Source organism: Centroberyx gerrardi, chromosome 5 (genome assembly GCF_048128805.1).
Source record: "Centroberyx gerrardi isolate f3 chromosome 5, fCenGer3.hap1.cur.20231027, whole genome shotgun sequence".
In the NCBI taxonomy this organism is placed as follows: domain Eukaryota; kingdom Metazoa; phylum Chordata; class Actinopteri; order Beryciformes; family Berycidae; genus Centroberyx; species Centroberyx gerrardi.
This window is the reverse complement of record NC_136001.1, coordinates 35,188,013-35,204,055: the sequence shown is the minus strand read 5'-3', so window position 1 is coordinate 35,204,055 and position 16,043 is coordinate 35,188,013. Positions and strand designations below refer to the sequence as shown.

The 16,043-nt window shown below is 38.9% G+C and overlaps 1 protein-coding gene across 1 annotated transcript; it reads right to left on the bottom strand.

Annotated features, from left to right (window-relative positions):
* Positions 1-956: 956 nt before the first annotated feature.
* On the bottom strand, positions 957-11,100 carry LOC144539313 (myosin heavy chain, fast skeletal muscle-like). Its single transcript, XM_078283381.1, has 39 exons — positions 10,894-11,100; positions 10,664-10,807; positions 10,413-10,569; positions 10,289-10,316; positions 10,086-10,200; positions 9,881-9,973; positions 9,725-9,788; positions 9,545-9,643; positions 9,348-9,451; positions 9,080-9,218; positions 8,832-8,950; positions 8,183-8,332; positions 7,924-8,094; positions 7,532-7,832; positions 7,292-7,362; positions 7,089-7,176; positions 6,859-6,976; positions 6,656-6,779; positions 6,437-6,573; positions 6,099-6,354; positions 5,761-6,003; positions 5,500-5,676; positions 5,265-5,410; positions 5,090-5,180; positions 4,597-4,986; positions 4,362-4,488; positions 4,075-4,193; positions 3,791-3,987; positions 3,512-3,695; positions 3,248-3,413; positions 2,974-3,098; positions 2,510-2,818; positions 2,220-2,423; positions 1,990-2,115; positions 1,713-1,883; positions 1,523-1,627; positions 1,320-1,415; positions 1,085-1,216; positions 957-977 (listed from the first exon to the last, which is right to left on the bottom strand). Exons 1-39 carry the CDS (start codon positions 11,098-11,100, stop codon positions 957-959), a joined length of 5,814 nt encoding a protein of 1,937 aa, XP_078139507.1.
* Positions 11,101-16,043: the final 4,943 nt, after the last annotated feature.

Below are 16,043 nucleotides of genomic sequence, written 5' to 3'. Positions count from 1 at the left end.
ATCCAGCAGTGTCTGCAGCTCCACCTGCACATCATGATATGTCAAGTTCTGCTACTTCCAGTAGCAGACACCATAGAAAACATCTCCGGGCCATATTCCACCCGGTTCCACTACAGTAGAGTGAGTAATGGTAGAAGCGACCAATCCGCATTTGATATGAAAATTTGAATATTTGCATATCAAAAGTGGGTTGGGCACAAAATCAGATAATTTGCATATCAAATGCGGATCGGTCGAAAAAAACGCTTTTATAAGTTAAATATCTTAAAAATTGTAAGAGATATCAAAAAGTTTAATACAAGGACAGATTTCCAAAAGGAGCTGAACAGTTTACAGTTTGAATGAAGTTTCTAGCTGAAAGTATGTGGAAGTAGTTCAAAAACTGTACAGAGTAATGCTAATGACAAGATGGCGGAGAAAACGAAACTTAACTCTGTGAATAGTCACATAATTATATCAACAGCACTGATTGGTTGAAAAAAAGTATAAAGAGTATGAAAAAGCTGAATGCACGCCTCTGATTTAAGTATGAACTGAACAGTTTAAAGTTCGAATGAAGTTTGTAGATGAAAGTATGAAGGAGTAGATAGGCAGCAAAGTTTTGGAGAGAATAATAATAAGTTAGACTAAGAACAACGCAAGTGTTGCTTACAGCAAGCCCACTAACTAATCAGCAGGAAACCATTGATGAAGGATGAAGAACAGAGTTTAATTACTGCATTCACAAATGCATTTGTTAATCACTTAGTTAACATGAAGACATTTATTCATGCCTTAATTAAGCATTTGTTCACCATTAATTAATGCATTAACTCATGTTAGTTAATACAACTTTTTTATAAAATGTTACTGAATAAATAACAGACAAAAGAGAAATATTTGTGGTAACATTTATTGTATGCAATCAACAATGTCATCATATTTTATGACTTATTGTGATGCTTTAATAAGAGAACTTATTCAGCTGCCTCTTTTCCCTGTGAAAAATAAACACATTTTTAGTCAAACACAAATAAAATGTTTCAATCATTTCAAAGTTAATATTCATTGAATTAACATGCACTGATGAAAAACTTATGTTTACCTTGCCAGAGTCACGGCTCTTAGCTCTCAGCTTGTTGACCTGAGACTCGGCAATATCAGCTCGCTCTTCAGCCTCCTCCAACTCGTGCTGAATCTTCCTGCACTTTGTCAGGTGAGTGTTGGCCTGCTCCTCCTGTGAAACCATCATAAATTCTCATTGCAAATCCTAAGACTAGAGTAAAAATTGTGAAAACGTTTGCAAATAGATGAAGCATTTTTACATGATTTCAACTTACCGCTTCCTCAGCCTGCCTCTTGTAGGCCTTCACCTTCAGTTGCAGCTTGTCTACCAGAGCCTGCAGCCGGGCGCCATTCTTCTTGTCCTCTTCAGTCTAATGTAAGTATGAACACAAACATGAATGACCGTTAATAATTGGCATATCTTTTAATATGGTCATTTAGTCAATAGGAACACTGTCACAAAGTAAGCTTGGTATACCTGGTATGTGAGTTCCTTCACTCTCCTCTCATATTTACGGACACCTTTAACAGCGTCTCCTCCACGTCTCTGTTCAGCTTCAATCTCTGCCTCCAGCTCACGCACCTTCAGAAATGAATTATAAACTATGAGACTCATTCTGCATATTTTGTAATGTCATGTACTGTAATCTGTGTAACAGTTATCTTACCCTGGACTCCAGTTTCTGGAGCTGTTTCTTGCCACCCTTCATGGCCAAGTTCTCAGCCTCATCCAGGCGGTGCTGCAGGTCCTTGACTGTGATCTCCAGGTTCTTCTTCATCCTCTCCAGATGAGAGCTAGTGTCCTGTTCTTTCTTCAGCTCTTCAGCCATCATAGCAGCCTAGAAAAAGAATTATTTACATTAATTAGGCATGCCATACAAAATTCATGTTCTTCCAGATGTATGGATGAGATCTGGGTGACTATGAAATAAAATTTAAACCCACATCAGTGATGGCTTTCTTGGCCTTCTCCTCTGCATTTCTTGCTTCCTGAACACTGTCATCTACTTCACTCTGGACTTGGACCAGGTCAGCCTCCAGCTTCTTCTTTGTGTTCATAAGGCTTGTATTCTAGGAAAAGGAAGGAAAAATTCAGTTTAGCAATGACTATGATGAGCTCGTATTATTTAAAAATGTATTGATTATAGAATTAGTGAAGAAATGATTTTGTTTACTTGAGAGTGCAGCAATCCAACACGCTCACTAGCATCCACCAGCTCTTGCTCAGCCACTTTACGGCCTCTCTCTGTCTGTTCCAGACCAACCCTCAGCTCATCAATTTCAGCCACCATGAGACCATTCCTACGCTCGACCATAGCAGCTTGCTCCTTGAGGTCTTCCTGCGCTCTGACAGCATCATCAAGGTGCAGCTGGGCATCCTAATGTTAATATTGTGTTGTAGAAACAGAAAAGATCAGAATGTTGCTGCACATAGAATGGCATGTACAGTTGTCATGTGATGTACCTTCAGTTGTCCCTGGACATTCCTCAGCTGCTTCTGGGCCTCAGAAGCCTGGCGGTTAGCATGACTCAGCTGAATCTCCATCTCATTCAGATCTCCCTCCATCTTCTTTTTGATTCTCAGGGCATCGTTCCTGCTCCTGACCTCAGAGTCAAGAGTAGTCTGCATGGAGTCAATCACCCTCTGGCTGTTCCTCTTGATCTGCTCCATCTCCTCATCTTTCTCTGCCAGCTTTCTGTCAACCTCACCTTTGACCTGGTTGAGCTCCAGCTGGACACGCAGAATCTTGGACTCCTCATGTTCCAGAGTTCCCTAAAATGTAAAAATATTAAAACATAGCCCGTGTTGTCTTCTGAATGTAATATTGGGCATGTCTCTATTGTTCAATAAGATATGTAAATTTCATGGACAAAGGAAAACATATACATTAGCAATTCTAATGCTAAGCTTTCCAGTTGAAATTTCACCTCAGCCTCCTCAAGAGCTGTCTGGATCTCTGACTTCTCTGTCTCCACCTGCTTCTTGGACTTCTCCAGCTCATGGATGCTTTTTCCAGTCTCACCAATCTGTTCAGTCAGGTCTGAGATTTCCTCTGCAGAAGGTTGTATATTTTTAGGTTAAGGCTATGTGTCTCATTCTAACTGATATATACATATTAACAATCATGAACATATTTCAATATTTCAATTACTATTTTCAATTTCAAATTACTATTGCTAACATTATCAGGTGAGAACTCACGTTGCAGGTTCTTGTTCTCCCGCTTCAGGGTCTCCAGCTGATCCAGAGCTTCCTCATAAGAGTTTTTCATCTTGAACAGCTCAGTGCTGAGAGAACGAGCCTCTTTCTGAGCTCCCTCAAGCTCTGCCTGACCCTCCTCGTATTTCTGCTTCCAATCTGCCAGAACCTGCATAGTAATTTAAAATGAGCAATGTTACCCAATTTTGGAATGGTTATACTTTGACACTTCCAGTGGTTTTGACAAGGTAATCAGTGTCAACACACCTTATCAAAGTTCCTCTGCTTCTTGTCAAGGTTGGCAGCCAAAGAATTGGCTCTCTCCACATCAATCATGAGGTCCTCCACCTCACCCTGGAGCCTCTGTTTGGTTTTCTCCAGAGACGCACACTTGGAGTTCACAGCCTCAATCTGTTCCTCAGCTTCCTGAAGGCGCTGGGCAAGCTTTTTCCTGTTAAGCATTTGCAAATGTAATCATTCATGTATACTATTCTAACAAGTATTTTGTAGAGACCATTAGGAAAAACAAAATCTTCATTGACTCACTTTGACTCTTCAAGCTCCTCAGTGCGCTGGATAGCATCAGTTTCATACTTGCTCCTCCATTGGGCCACTTCACTGTTGGCCTTGGACATTCCACGTTGCAGCTCTGCCTTGGCCTCCTGCTCCTCCTCAAACTGCTCCCTCAGAAGATCACAGTCATGGCGGGCTGATTGCACACCGTGGGCAAGGGCATTCTTGGCCTGGAAAAGATTATAAAAATAAAAACCAGTGAATATATGAACATGCAATCCTTAAAGAATCATGAAATCTTTGACAATTTTCCTCACCTTAACTTCCTCCTCAATTTGTCTCTTCAGCTCCTCAATCTGCTGTGTGAAGGCTTGCTTGCCTCTGGTCAGCTGGGAGACAAGGGCTTCTTTCTCCTCAAGCTGACGACCAAACTCACCTAGATGGAAATGGATTTTTTTATTTGAAATATATACACTTCTAACTGGCCCAGCATTAAAGTAAAAAAAATAAAATGACTTCTAATTATAGATTGAGTCTAATTATGGATTGAGTTCAAAAGTACATTGGTATATTTTATGAACAAGTCAATGAAAGTAAGACTTGCCATTCTCTGTCATCAGTCTTGCTCTCTGAGCGCTGATGTCATTTATCTGGCGAACATTCTCGTCATTCTTAGCCTTAAGTTCACTGAACTGGTCCTCAAGGGTGCGGCACATCTTCTCGAGATTTCCCTGTTTATCAACATTAGACAGGTTCAGTAATTCTTCCACTAATACAAGTTTTTTACCCTAACCCAAGTGTGAATATACAGTACATATGTATATAAAATAACATTATACCTTGGATTTTGCCACAGCTTCCATATTGCTAGACAGGTCATCAATCTCCATCTTGTATTCACTCTTCTCCTTCTCCAGCTTCTGCTTGACACGCTGCAGGTTGTCGATCTGTTCTCCCAGCTCTGCAACACTGTCAGCCTGCTTCTTGCGGAGAGTAGCAGCAGTGGCTTCATGCTGTAAGGTGGACTCCTCAAGGTCACGACGCAGCTTCTGGAACTCAGCTTCACGCTTCTTGTTCATCTCAATCTGAGCAGCAGTGGCTCCACCGGCCTCCTCAAGTCTCTCACTGATCTCTTCAAGTTCCCTGGAGAGGTCAGCTCTCAGCTTCTCAACCTTGGCGCGAGCAGCACGCTCAGCCTCGATCTCTTCCTCCAGTTCCTCAATACGAGCCTTGAAAGTTAAGAAATATTGTTAAACGAATGTATGCAACTGACACATTGCCTAAAAACTCAATGATAAGTTTGACATAGATTTGAAATCAAACATTACACACCTGGAGCTCTTTAATCTTCTTCTGTAGCTGAGCACCCAAGGATTGTTCATCTTCAATCTTACTGAGATGCTGGCTTATCTCAAAGTCCTTCCTGTTGAGTAAATGACATCATCATAAGATACTGGTTGCAATAACATATTTTGTGCATACAGTTTTCAAATTCTGTCCACATTACTTCTTGATTTTCTCATCAGACTGCTGCTTGTCATTCTCAAGATCCATGACGGATTCCTGGGCCAGTTTCAGATCGCCCTCGAGCTTCCTCTTTGCTCTCTCAAGGTCCATGCGGAGCTTCTTCTCTTGCTCCAGAGAACCTTCAAGCTGCAAAATACCACGTGTTTATAATTACTAAAGGTTAACAGCAAGCATATATTCTTATTGAATAGCAAATAGCATCTTCAAGAACTCACATCATCCACTTGCTGCTCAAGCTTGGTCTTGGCCTTGGTCAGAGTGTTGACTTTGTCTTCCTCTGCCTGCAGGTCATCAAGGGTCTGCTGATGTGCCTCTTGGAGGGCTTTCTTCTCCTTTGTCAGCTTAGCAATGCTCTCATCTTGAGAGGCCATCTCTTCAGTCAGGTTCTTCACCTGAATATGTAAAAACATATTGTCATAATTGGGAAATTATTCAAATATTGGATGATATATTAGACAGAGTGAATATCCATGAACCTTGTTCTCAGTGGCATGCTTCTCCTTCTCCACTTTGGCTAAGGTAAGCTCCAGGTCATCAATGTCCTTCTTGAGCTCGGAGCATTCATCCTCCAGTTTCCTCTTCTTGGCAGTTAGCTCAGCGTTGACTTCCTCCTCATCCTCCAGTCTCTCACTTGTCTCTTTGAGTTTTGCCTCCATCTGGATCTTACTCTTGATAAGTCCCTCACATCTCTCCTCAGCATCTGACAGATTCTCTGATTCCTAGTTAGAACAAGAGTGAAAAGGGAAAACATTTCAACATTTGCTCTGGAAAAGATGTGAGAAATCAACAAAGCTTTCTGTTGACATTTACTCACAGATGCCACTTGCAGCTGCAAATCATTCTTCTCCTGCAGAAGAGACACCATCTTCTCCTCCAGTTCCTTCTTCTTAGCCTGGGCCGTGGCCAGGTCTGTTTTCATCTTCTCATAGTTTTCCTTCATGTTCTGCAGCTCCTTCTCAGTTTCAGCACTCTTCAGAAGTGGCTTAATCTTGTAGTACACCTTCATCCATGGCCAGTGTTTCACATTCATGAATGAGCGGATGTTGTACTGGATGCTGTAAATGGCTTCCCTATGGAAGGAAATCACTGTTATGTACAAAGTCATTTTGGCACTGCACCTAGCCTAAATATATGGTTAGAATTTCTACTTGCCTCCTTTCCATCATCTTCACAAACTCCTTCCTCATGACATAGCCACGGCAGAGACCCTGAGTCATGGTGACCAGAGCAGCAAGCTTCTCATCTCGCATCTCCTCAAGGGTACCTAGTAGACCAGCTTTGAAGAACACCTGACGAGAACATAAAAATATTATGGACAATTGATTTTCATCCATGAAACGGAGTTTAGTTTTTTCTTACTCAATTGTTTACCTTGGTGTGTCCAAATTTATACTCCTCATGATTCACATCAATTGACCCAAGCAGCTTCTCAGAGGCCTTCTTGTTGTCAATGAATTGACCCTCAGGGATGACACTGGCATTCAGTACTTTGTACCTATTGCAAAACAGTTAATGGTCACATTCGGGACCTTCTTTTCAAAGTTAGGAAAACTCTGTGGTAAATTAAGTAATACCTCTGCTTGAAGTCACCATAGAGGATTCTGCTGGGGAAACCTTTCCTGCAGATTCTGATACCCTCCAGCACACCGTTACACCTCAGCTGGTGGATAACCAGGAAGTTTTCCATCAGACCTGTGAAGAGGTTGTTACTTCATAATCATTATGACAAAGTAAAGGACTGTGTTACTGTGTTAAATGACTAAAGCAACCTATACAGACAATATTAAGTTAGCTGTCAGTGTACCTGGAGTCTTTGACTCATTGGGAATCAGGCAACGTACAAAGTGAGGATGAGTGCTCCTCAAGTTGGTCATAAGCTTGCCCAAGTTCTCCTGTAGATACAAGATAAAACCAAATATTCTTCATGAAAAACATAAAATAAGAAACATTTTGCATTTATTTGAGTTTAATTACAAACAGGCACTTTAGGCTGTTCTTAAATTTTACCCTGAACTGTGAGGACACAGTCTGCATGGAACCACCCTTCTTCTTGCCTCCCTTCTTGCCACCACCAGTCTCTGTTGATTTGATTTATTAATATCATGAGTTGATAGGTTCAGTGTTGTTTACTTATGATCAAGCTGGAAAGTTATCATTCAACTGACTTTTTTGAGTAGGCATATTGTTTATCTTAAAGACAAAAACATGAATTCCCATAATCCTAAGCGTTATAAAGTGATACTGTACCTTCAACAACAGGGGGATACAGGACAGGCAACAGTTTAACACCAGACTTCTGGTACAGCTGAACAACAGAGTCGTTCAGGGGATCCTTGTTCTTGTCCAGCCAGCCAGTGACATTGTAGTCCACAGTTCCAGCATAGTGCACCAGAGAGAAATGGGCCTCAGCCTTGCCTTTGGCTGGCTTGGGCTTCTCAAATGCTTTGTTTTTACCGAGGTGCTGGTCATACAGCTTGTTCTTGAAGGTAGTGTCTGAGGCCTTTGGGAACATGCACTCCTCTTCAAGGATGGAGAAGATGCCCATGGGCTGCATAAAAAGTGCAAAAAGATACATCATGAAGAGGCACTGTTGTAGCATATCATGAATTCTAACATAAAGTCACAACATTATTGTGTACCTTTTCAATGAGCTCAATGCAGGCAGCCAAGTCCATGCCAAAGTCAATGAACTCCCAGATGATACCCTCCTTCTTGTACTCCTCTTGCTCCAGGACAAACATGTGGTGGTTGAAGAACTGTTGCAGTTTCTCATTGGTGAAGTTGATACACAACTGCTCCATGCTGTTGTACTGTCGGTGGAAATAGGATTAACCTAATATATCACAAACTTTGTTCCAAAATGATCTAGTCAATCCATTACCATGAATGCATACTTACATCGAAGATTTCAAAACCAGCAATGTCCAGCACACCAATGAAGTATTGCCGTTGCTGCTTGGTGTCCAGCATTTGGTTGATGCGGATGACCATCCACAAGAACATTCTTTCATAGATAGACTTAGCGAGGGCGCTCACTGAGTTCAGGATCTGAAGAAAAGTTTCATTTGAATCAATATCATTAGAATCTACAGTGTTACAAAGAGGGTCCTGATTTAATAAAGTAGAGATCCATCAATTGAAATCAATCAACACATGCAGGAACAGCTAACAGAGGACATTCAGATGCAAACTATAAATGTAATTTGTGAAATTCCTCCATGAGCTTCAGCTTCATGAGGAACTGGGAAACTTCTCTCCACTGAATTTTGGAGCAATTTGTTTAGTTAATCATGGGAGTTATATTTGTTTTTCTTCTTGTTTATGCATTATTAAAGTACCTAAAACTGGACTCAAGTACAATTCCTGATCAAAAATATTGATCTACGCTCCTCCGCTGTCTTTCATAACTGTTCATAGAGGGACAAATAAAGGACTCCTTCGTGGTATTCACAATCATTTACCTGAAATTGAAGCTTAAACATATTCATGCACTGGCTCATGACGTAATTATGAGATGTGTATGAAATTAACAGAATAATCTGCTAACCTGTTGCACAGTCTGTCCCTTGGTGACAAACTCATTTCCGACCTTCACTCTGGGGTAGCACAGAGCCTTCAGCATGTCAGCCGAGTTCAGGCCCAACAAGTAAGAAACCTTGTCAGCCTCTGAAAATGTCACAAAAATACATTTACTAGATATATGACTGATTTCTAAAATGTGACATAATAGAAAATGCATATTTGATCCGTTTCACGCCAGAGATTTTTTAACTCATCCATGAAGTTAATCCTCACCCTCTGTGCCATCTGGTTCACCCTGCTCTTCACGCTGCTTCTGCTTGAACTTCATGTTACCATGGTGGAGCACAGCACCGGTAAACTTGTAGATGCCCATCTTCTCCTCATTGGTGAAGCCCAGAATATCAATAGCAGTCTGTATTCAATAGAGGTATTGACACTGAGTAAAAGTCACTATGGAAAATACATTTTACTGAGTAATTGTGATGGGATATTGAATGTATAATAGATTAAGAAAATGAAAATGAGAGTGAACATCACTGACATCAGTGGCAACCAACTCTTCTTTGTCATCAATGCTGGCCACAGTAATCTGACCCATACTGCACATGGGGAAGTCATAGGGGTTGGTGGTGATGAGCGTCATTTCTGGAGATCAAAAAAGGTTTAAAGGAATAACTGGTTATGGACCATGTGAACAACGTGGGTTGTTTTAACATTGTATCGCAATGTTTATCTTACCAATCAGCTCAGGTTTGTGGTTGGTCATCATCTGGTAGAAGATGTGGTAGCCTCTCTCATCAGGAAGCTGGAACGTCACTCTAGACTTCTCCAGCAGATCTATAAGCATTGTTCATGAATCAAAATCTACACCACTGATAATGCCAGTCATTCCATTTAATATGTGAAGTTGATACTTACATGTCTCAATATCAGCACTAGCCAGTTTACCAGTTGTGCCAAAATGGATTCTGATGAATTTACCCTGTTTGGAATAGCATATTGTTTAACATCCCTCTGCATAGGCAATATATAATTGAAGATATTTCTCACAATCTGAAATCCCTCCATACTTACAAAACGAGAGGAGTTGTCATTCCTCACAGTCTTGGCATTACCATAGGCTTCCAGCAAGGGATTGGCTGCAATAATCTGGTCCTCCAGTGACCCCTGTAATACGTTTTTTTTCATTTTAATATTCATTTCAGTAGTACATTTCTATTGTGTCTTCGTTTTTCAGAAATGTTTCCAATGTTTTTAGAAAATCCTCATGATAATATACCTGCATCTTTCCTGATGTTGCCTCCTTCTTCTTTTCTCCACCACCCACTGAGATTGTTGCAAAGTACTGGATGACACGCTTGGTGTTCACAGTCTTTCCAGCACCAGATTCTCCACTGGGGATGGATATGTAGATTCAGAGAAATTAACTCAATTTGTTTGATTCTATTGGTCTTACAGAGGTGCAATAGATGTAAAACTTACGTGATCAAGACAGACTGGTTCTCCCTATCTGCAAAAGGAAAAATGAAGAAATATATTTCTCATCTATGTAACATAAATTATTGAGTTTATTGAGAGTTTATACATTTTCTTGACAAGAACATACCAGTAGCCATGAACTGGTAGGCATTGTCAGAGACAGAGAAGATGTGGGGTGGAGCCTCCATGCGCTTTTTGCCTCTGTAAGCAGCTACAACCTCAGCATCGTACACTGGGAGCCACTTGTAGGGATTCACAGTTGCACAGAACAGCCCAGAGTAGGTCTGAAGGGGATGAGAGAGATATGACCACTCACAGTATGTTGTATATGAGTCCATGTGCAATATTATACTTTACTCCATAGGCAGAAGAGCTTACGTAGATCATCCATGCTGCATAACGCTCTTTGAGGTTATACAGCACAGCGGCTTCATTGAGATGGGTCATCATGGCCATGTCCTCAATTTTGTCATACTTGGGAGGGTTCATAGGGGTGACATCATCCTCCTTAACCGTCCTCTCCTGAAATATTGAAACACAATTTCAGCTTGTGTTGAAATTCCAACTGTAAGTTACACTGCTGTGAGTTTCATGAAACTTCAACCTACCTCCTGGTTGGCAAGAACTTTCACGGTGACTTTGCCACCGTCTTTCTTCAGGATTGTACATTTAAGGTACAGCTCCTTAGCATCAGCCACATAGGCAGCAGATTTGGCATCAAAGGGTGCGGTTTGAGCCTCAATCCTCTCCTTCTCTGGCTTACGGAGATAAATGGCGGCCTTGCCATAAACGGCCATCTCAGCGTCAGTACTCATGTTGGCGGCTTTCTGTAGATTGCCAAACAGAAATTAACTTTCCTCTTATCTGATGTGCATTGTTTGCTTTGGAGACTGAACACTGTATGATACAAGGATTCTTTATATTCTGTAGTTTAAATAGAGAAAAGGTAACTCTCACCTTTTTCTACCACCCAATCACAGAGGAACTTTTCACAACCCCTAAATGAACAAAGAGTTTTTTGTGATGTTTATGAGTTATTCTTTGAGTTTCAGGTAGTGATACAGGTAGTATAGCGATTACAGATTAGTATATTATAACCAAATACAGATTAGTATAATATTACTCATTTACATTTGCTAAATTTTAATTATAGTCACACAACCAGATTTTTACCCTTGACTCCTAGCTTACTTATTTGCAATATTCTTTTTTCCCAATGATGTCCATATCCTATTTCACATTATCATGCCTTTATCTGAATAAACATTAAACTGTTAACTCTATTAATTAAACAATTTTGTCAAGCACTAATCATCTACAACTTCTTTGCCATTAATGACAGCTGAAACATCAGTCACTCTTACCAGCAGTTCGTAGTCTCTGAAATCCCCTGCAGTCTGTCCATCTCATCATGAGCCTCCTTATATTAATGTCATTCTGCAGGCCAAGCAGAAACTAAATATGGGGATGTCTTCAAAAGGCTCTAATGCATTTTCATTTGAATTTGACTCTTCATTGGCCCCCATCTTGTAGTGCAAAATAATTTGCCATCCAACTGTCTCATGTAATACAAGATGAGAAATCATTTTCTGTCCATATATTTCATGTGTTATAAGTGAACTCATAACTGACACTGTAACATATGTGAACCAGTTAAGCCTAAAATCTAACAGATTCAACATTAAACAGTTACACTGATAACAAACAATCCTACATGTATAATGTTTGCACTGAATACAACTCTTAACTCAATTTCAGATTTTAGTATTGCAAATAAATATTTAAATTTGACCATTCTATTCATTTTTTTGTGGTATGAATTAATTTGATTTGACGAATTAAAAAGACACATCTATAAATAAATCAGGTCAAGCTTTAACACTTGTGCTTGCAACATTGCAACCATAACTGGCAAGCCTTTTTTGTCATGCGTAGTGCTTATAAACTTTTAGGACTTCATGCCAGAGGATAAGATTCAATAGAGGACTAGCAACTCTACAGTGGGTGTTGTGTTGCATGTATTTATAATTTGTTTGGATTACTTTTCCATTAGAACATGTTTTGATTTTATCAACCTATTTTCTAATGAAAATAATATTACTTTCCTTCATCGCCATTAACGAGGGTAAGCTTTACTACATTTTAGAAATAGCAAAACTCAAGCCTGTGCTACAGTTTAAGTTAAATGCTGTAAACAAAAGTAGAGCATGCATAATGAGGTCTAATGAGGTATTTAATGTGTGAATGTGACATTTATGAAGGCAAACCTATACTGTAGTATGGTCTCAACTGATTTCTTCACCTACACACCTTGATTTTAAATCCTTGTGAGTCATTCCTTGAAATGGGTGCCTTTTGGACACAGTGATGTCTATTTTTTTAAAGTATCCATTTTCCATCCTTTTTCCATCTTTAACATTCTGTCAGAAAGAGGACAAGTTTGACTTGCAGAAAAACATATTGGTCCAACTTAGGCAGCTAATTGCTGTGGATTTTGAGCAAATTTTTGACAGACCATAGCATATGTCAACCCTGTTACTGTCATGCAATTATGTCACACAATTATTTCAAAGTAATTTCAATTTCTACATTTTTTTTTTTATGTTTTCAATTTTATTATATATTAATTGTCCCTTATTCAACAATAGTTATTTAATAAAATGCCTTTTTACTTCATTGAAGTCATTACATTTGTGTTGAGCAGCTTAAAGTGTTGATTTCCTTTAAAAAAAAATGCCATTATTGAAAGAATTATCCCATTATTTTAGGATATATAATTGGTCTCCTCTTCCCCTACCTAACATATGTTCACATCTGGTGAGGTTATGATATTATTATTAGTATTACAAGATATATCAAAGTAACAGGGTTGACGACAGTAACAGGGTTGACGGGATAGAAGATGTTAATTTAAAAGAATCACCCTTCAACTGATATATTACTCTCACTCTCACTCTCACTCCCAAAGCAGGGACCCAAGTAACTGACATTAGAAGGGTGCAAAAATATGTTTATAACATAATGAACTTCAAAAAGCGTGAGTCCTTGCTGAACTTCATTTAAACAGTTTAAACTGCTTAACAGCAGCTTTTTGAGCACAACCATCTGGAAGCTAACACAAACAATAAAAACTGACAAATCATACATTTCATTAGGGGGAGCAGCATTTTAAAATAATGTTCTGCCACAGTAAAACAACATTTCCTTGTAGCAAGTCAAGGAATTAGTTTTCATTCTTGAAATAAGAAAAATAGTTGTGACCTAATTTAAACAATAAAAACAAACCAGTCAGAAACAGAGCACATTAATACTGACGAATATGTAGATTAATGTATTAATTAATGTATGAATTATGTAGGTGGCCGCCAATTATATTATTCATTTTCTTTTCACAGCTAAATTTGTATCTGATTTACTTTTCACACATAAATCAGGTAAGTATGTCACTCATTTTCTTTTCACAGGTATAGTAGGTATGTACAGTATATTACTTATTTTCTTTTCACAGGTAAATCTATTACATATATTGTCTTGCCTCATTTCACAATTCAAACTTCATTCATGCATTCATGATTACAAAATGTGAATTACTTGTGAGGCTGCCATTTTTTGTGTGATTCAGGGTTAACATCATATTTGCTTATATCTTTTGACCTGTTTGAGTCATACGACTATATGGCTTAAATCTTCGATATTTATTCACAAAATTTAATTAATAAATAGGTTTACAGACTGTTTTCTTTACACAAGGTAACAGGGGTTGACGGTAACAAGGTTGACATTTCAAGCATATATTGGCCATTACTCCCCATGTGATGAAGGACATGGAAACACATGGCATGCATGTAGTGAGGGGTTACATGCTTTTATCAAATAACTTTTAAAATTATTTTAAAATAACTTTTCCAATAAAATTAATTGTATATCCTTTGAAATACAGAGTAACAGGGTTGATGTGTTTGATTGTTATCAGTTGAACATTTAAAAAGAAAAAAATCAAAAATTGGGATAGCTGGAAAGCTGGGAAACTTATTTGCCTTTTCACTGTTGTTTGTCCTCCATGAAAATGGTGTCACTGAAAATCATATGACTTGTGGAAAAGTCCTTTATTGTGAAGGGGAATGTCATTGAAGTAACAGGGTTGACAGTAGATTTAGGGACACATTTAATATGTTTCATCTTTAAAAATGCATTCATTATAATGAATGACATTATGAGAGAAAGAAGACAACTGAGCAATACAATATTTATTCAAATATTTATTCAAGTCTTATATTAATAGATTTGACACATCTGAATTTTCTATCATTATTTTTCAAAACAGTTCAAGTCCAGTCAATTTGCAAGGGATAGATAGGCAATATTTTCTACAGGATTGAGATCCAGAGTCTGACCTGGGCCCGTAGTTAGCAAACATCTTAGCATTACTCCAAGGAATCTCGTTAAATGTATGAGTGTGAACAAATTCACTCACTGCTCAGAGTAGGAGCTAAAAGTTAGTTATCCAATGTCTCTCCCCAACTCTGAGTAATGTTGTTGTATGTTTTGTTTTGTTTTTTTCCTTTTGTGACAAGGCATTTGCAGACAAAACAAGACAACATTAAATAACAAACCAATTTTATGACTGTCAACATTGTGTAGTTTTGTTTGTTTTCCAAGTTTAGATATGTCTTGTTTTTGCTATGATTTAGACATCATAAATATAATAATAATACTGTCAGTCAACTCTGGCACTGTTTTTATTATGGTTTAATAATACTCCCAAACACATACAGATGTCACTCGTTTCAATTGACCTGATTACTGCGGTACTACCGCGGTAATCCTGCGGCGGCAGTGAAGAGTGTGAAATTATTTATCCAGAAGTAGTTGCTGTGCGCACCAACAACCACCAGGTAGCACATGTGAGCAGTCGAGATGCAGTCTCTCTGTCTCTCACATTTGTGTTATGATATTTAAACCAACCATCCATCAACACAGTTTAGACTTATCTATCTACACAGTTTTAATAATCAATAATAATAAAGTTGAAAGTGAACTTGTATGCATGTCAAATAACAGCGCGCAGGTCGGGACTCGTAGCGTAGCGAGGTTACATCGCTGTCTCCGTCTCTCTCCTCTGCTCCCTGTCTATGTGTCATGGATGTATAAATAGCTGCAGGTCTGTGTGTTTGGCAGAGCTGATCTTTGGCTGAGTGGTCGGCTCTGTGGTCTGGGAGACCGGGGTTCAAGACCTGCTGTGTGAACTCTCCTTTGCAAAATAGTTTATTGAAGAACACTTATTTTAACACTTTAATATCCTAAAATTAGAAGTGTAATAAAAACAAAAACAGGATTGTTACGCCTATTTCCACTTTTATTCAAATACAAATACAAATAATTTTGCTGCCTCAACAAATACAGATACAAATACAAATACCGGGCTCTCTGCACATCCCTACTACACAGCGCAGGTTACACGTAAATTTGGGCACAGCCGTAATTTAGACTCAAATTATTGGAAAGCATTTCTTTATCATATTCCAGAAACAACATTTAATCTGTTTTATTGACATTTAATTGAAAGAAACGGTTGAAAACTTGGAAGTGATACACTTGAGTTTAATCTGTTATCTGTCTGAGTTTCAAATGTTGACTTTCAAATGTGAGCAAGCTAACCCTATTAGGGGTCATTCCTATGTTCCCAGGGTCCTATGTTCCCAGGGTCCTATGTTCCCAGGGTCCTATGTTCCCAGGGTCCTAGGCATGAAGTCCCTCT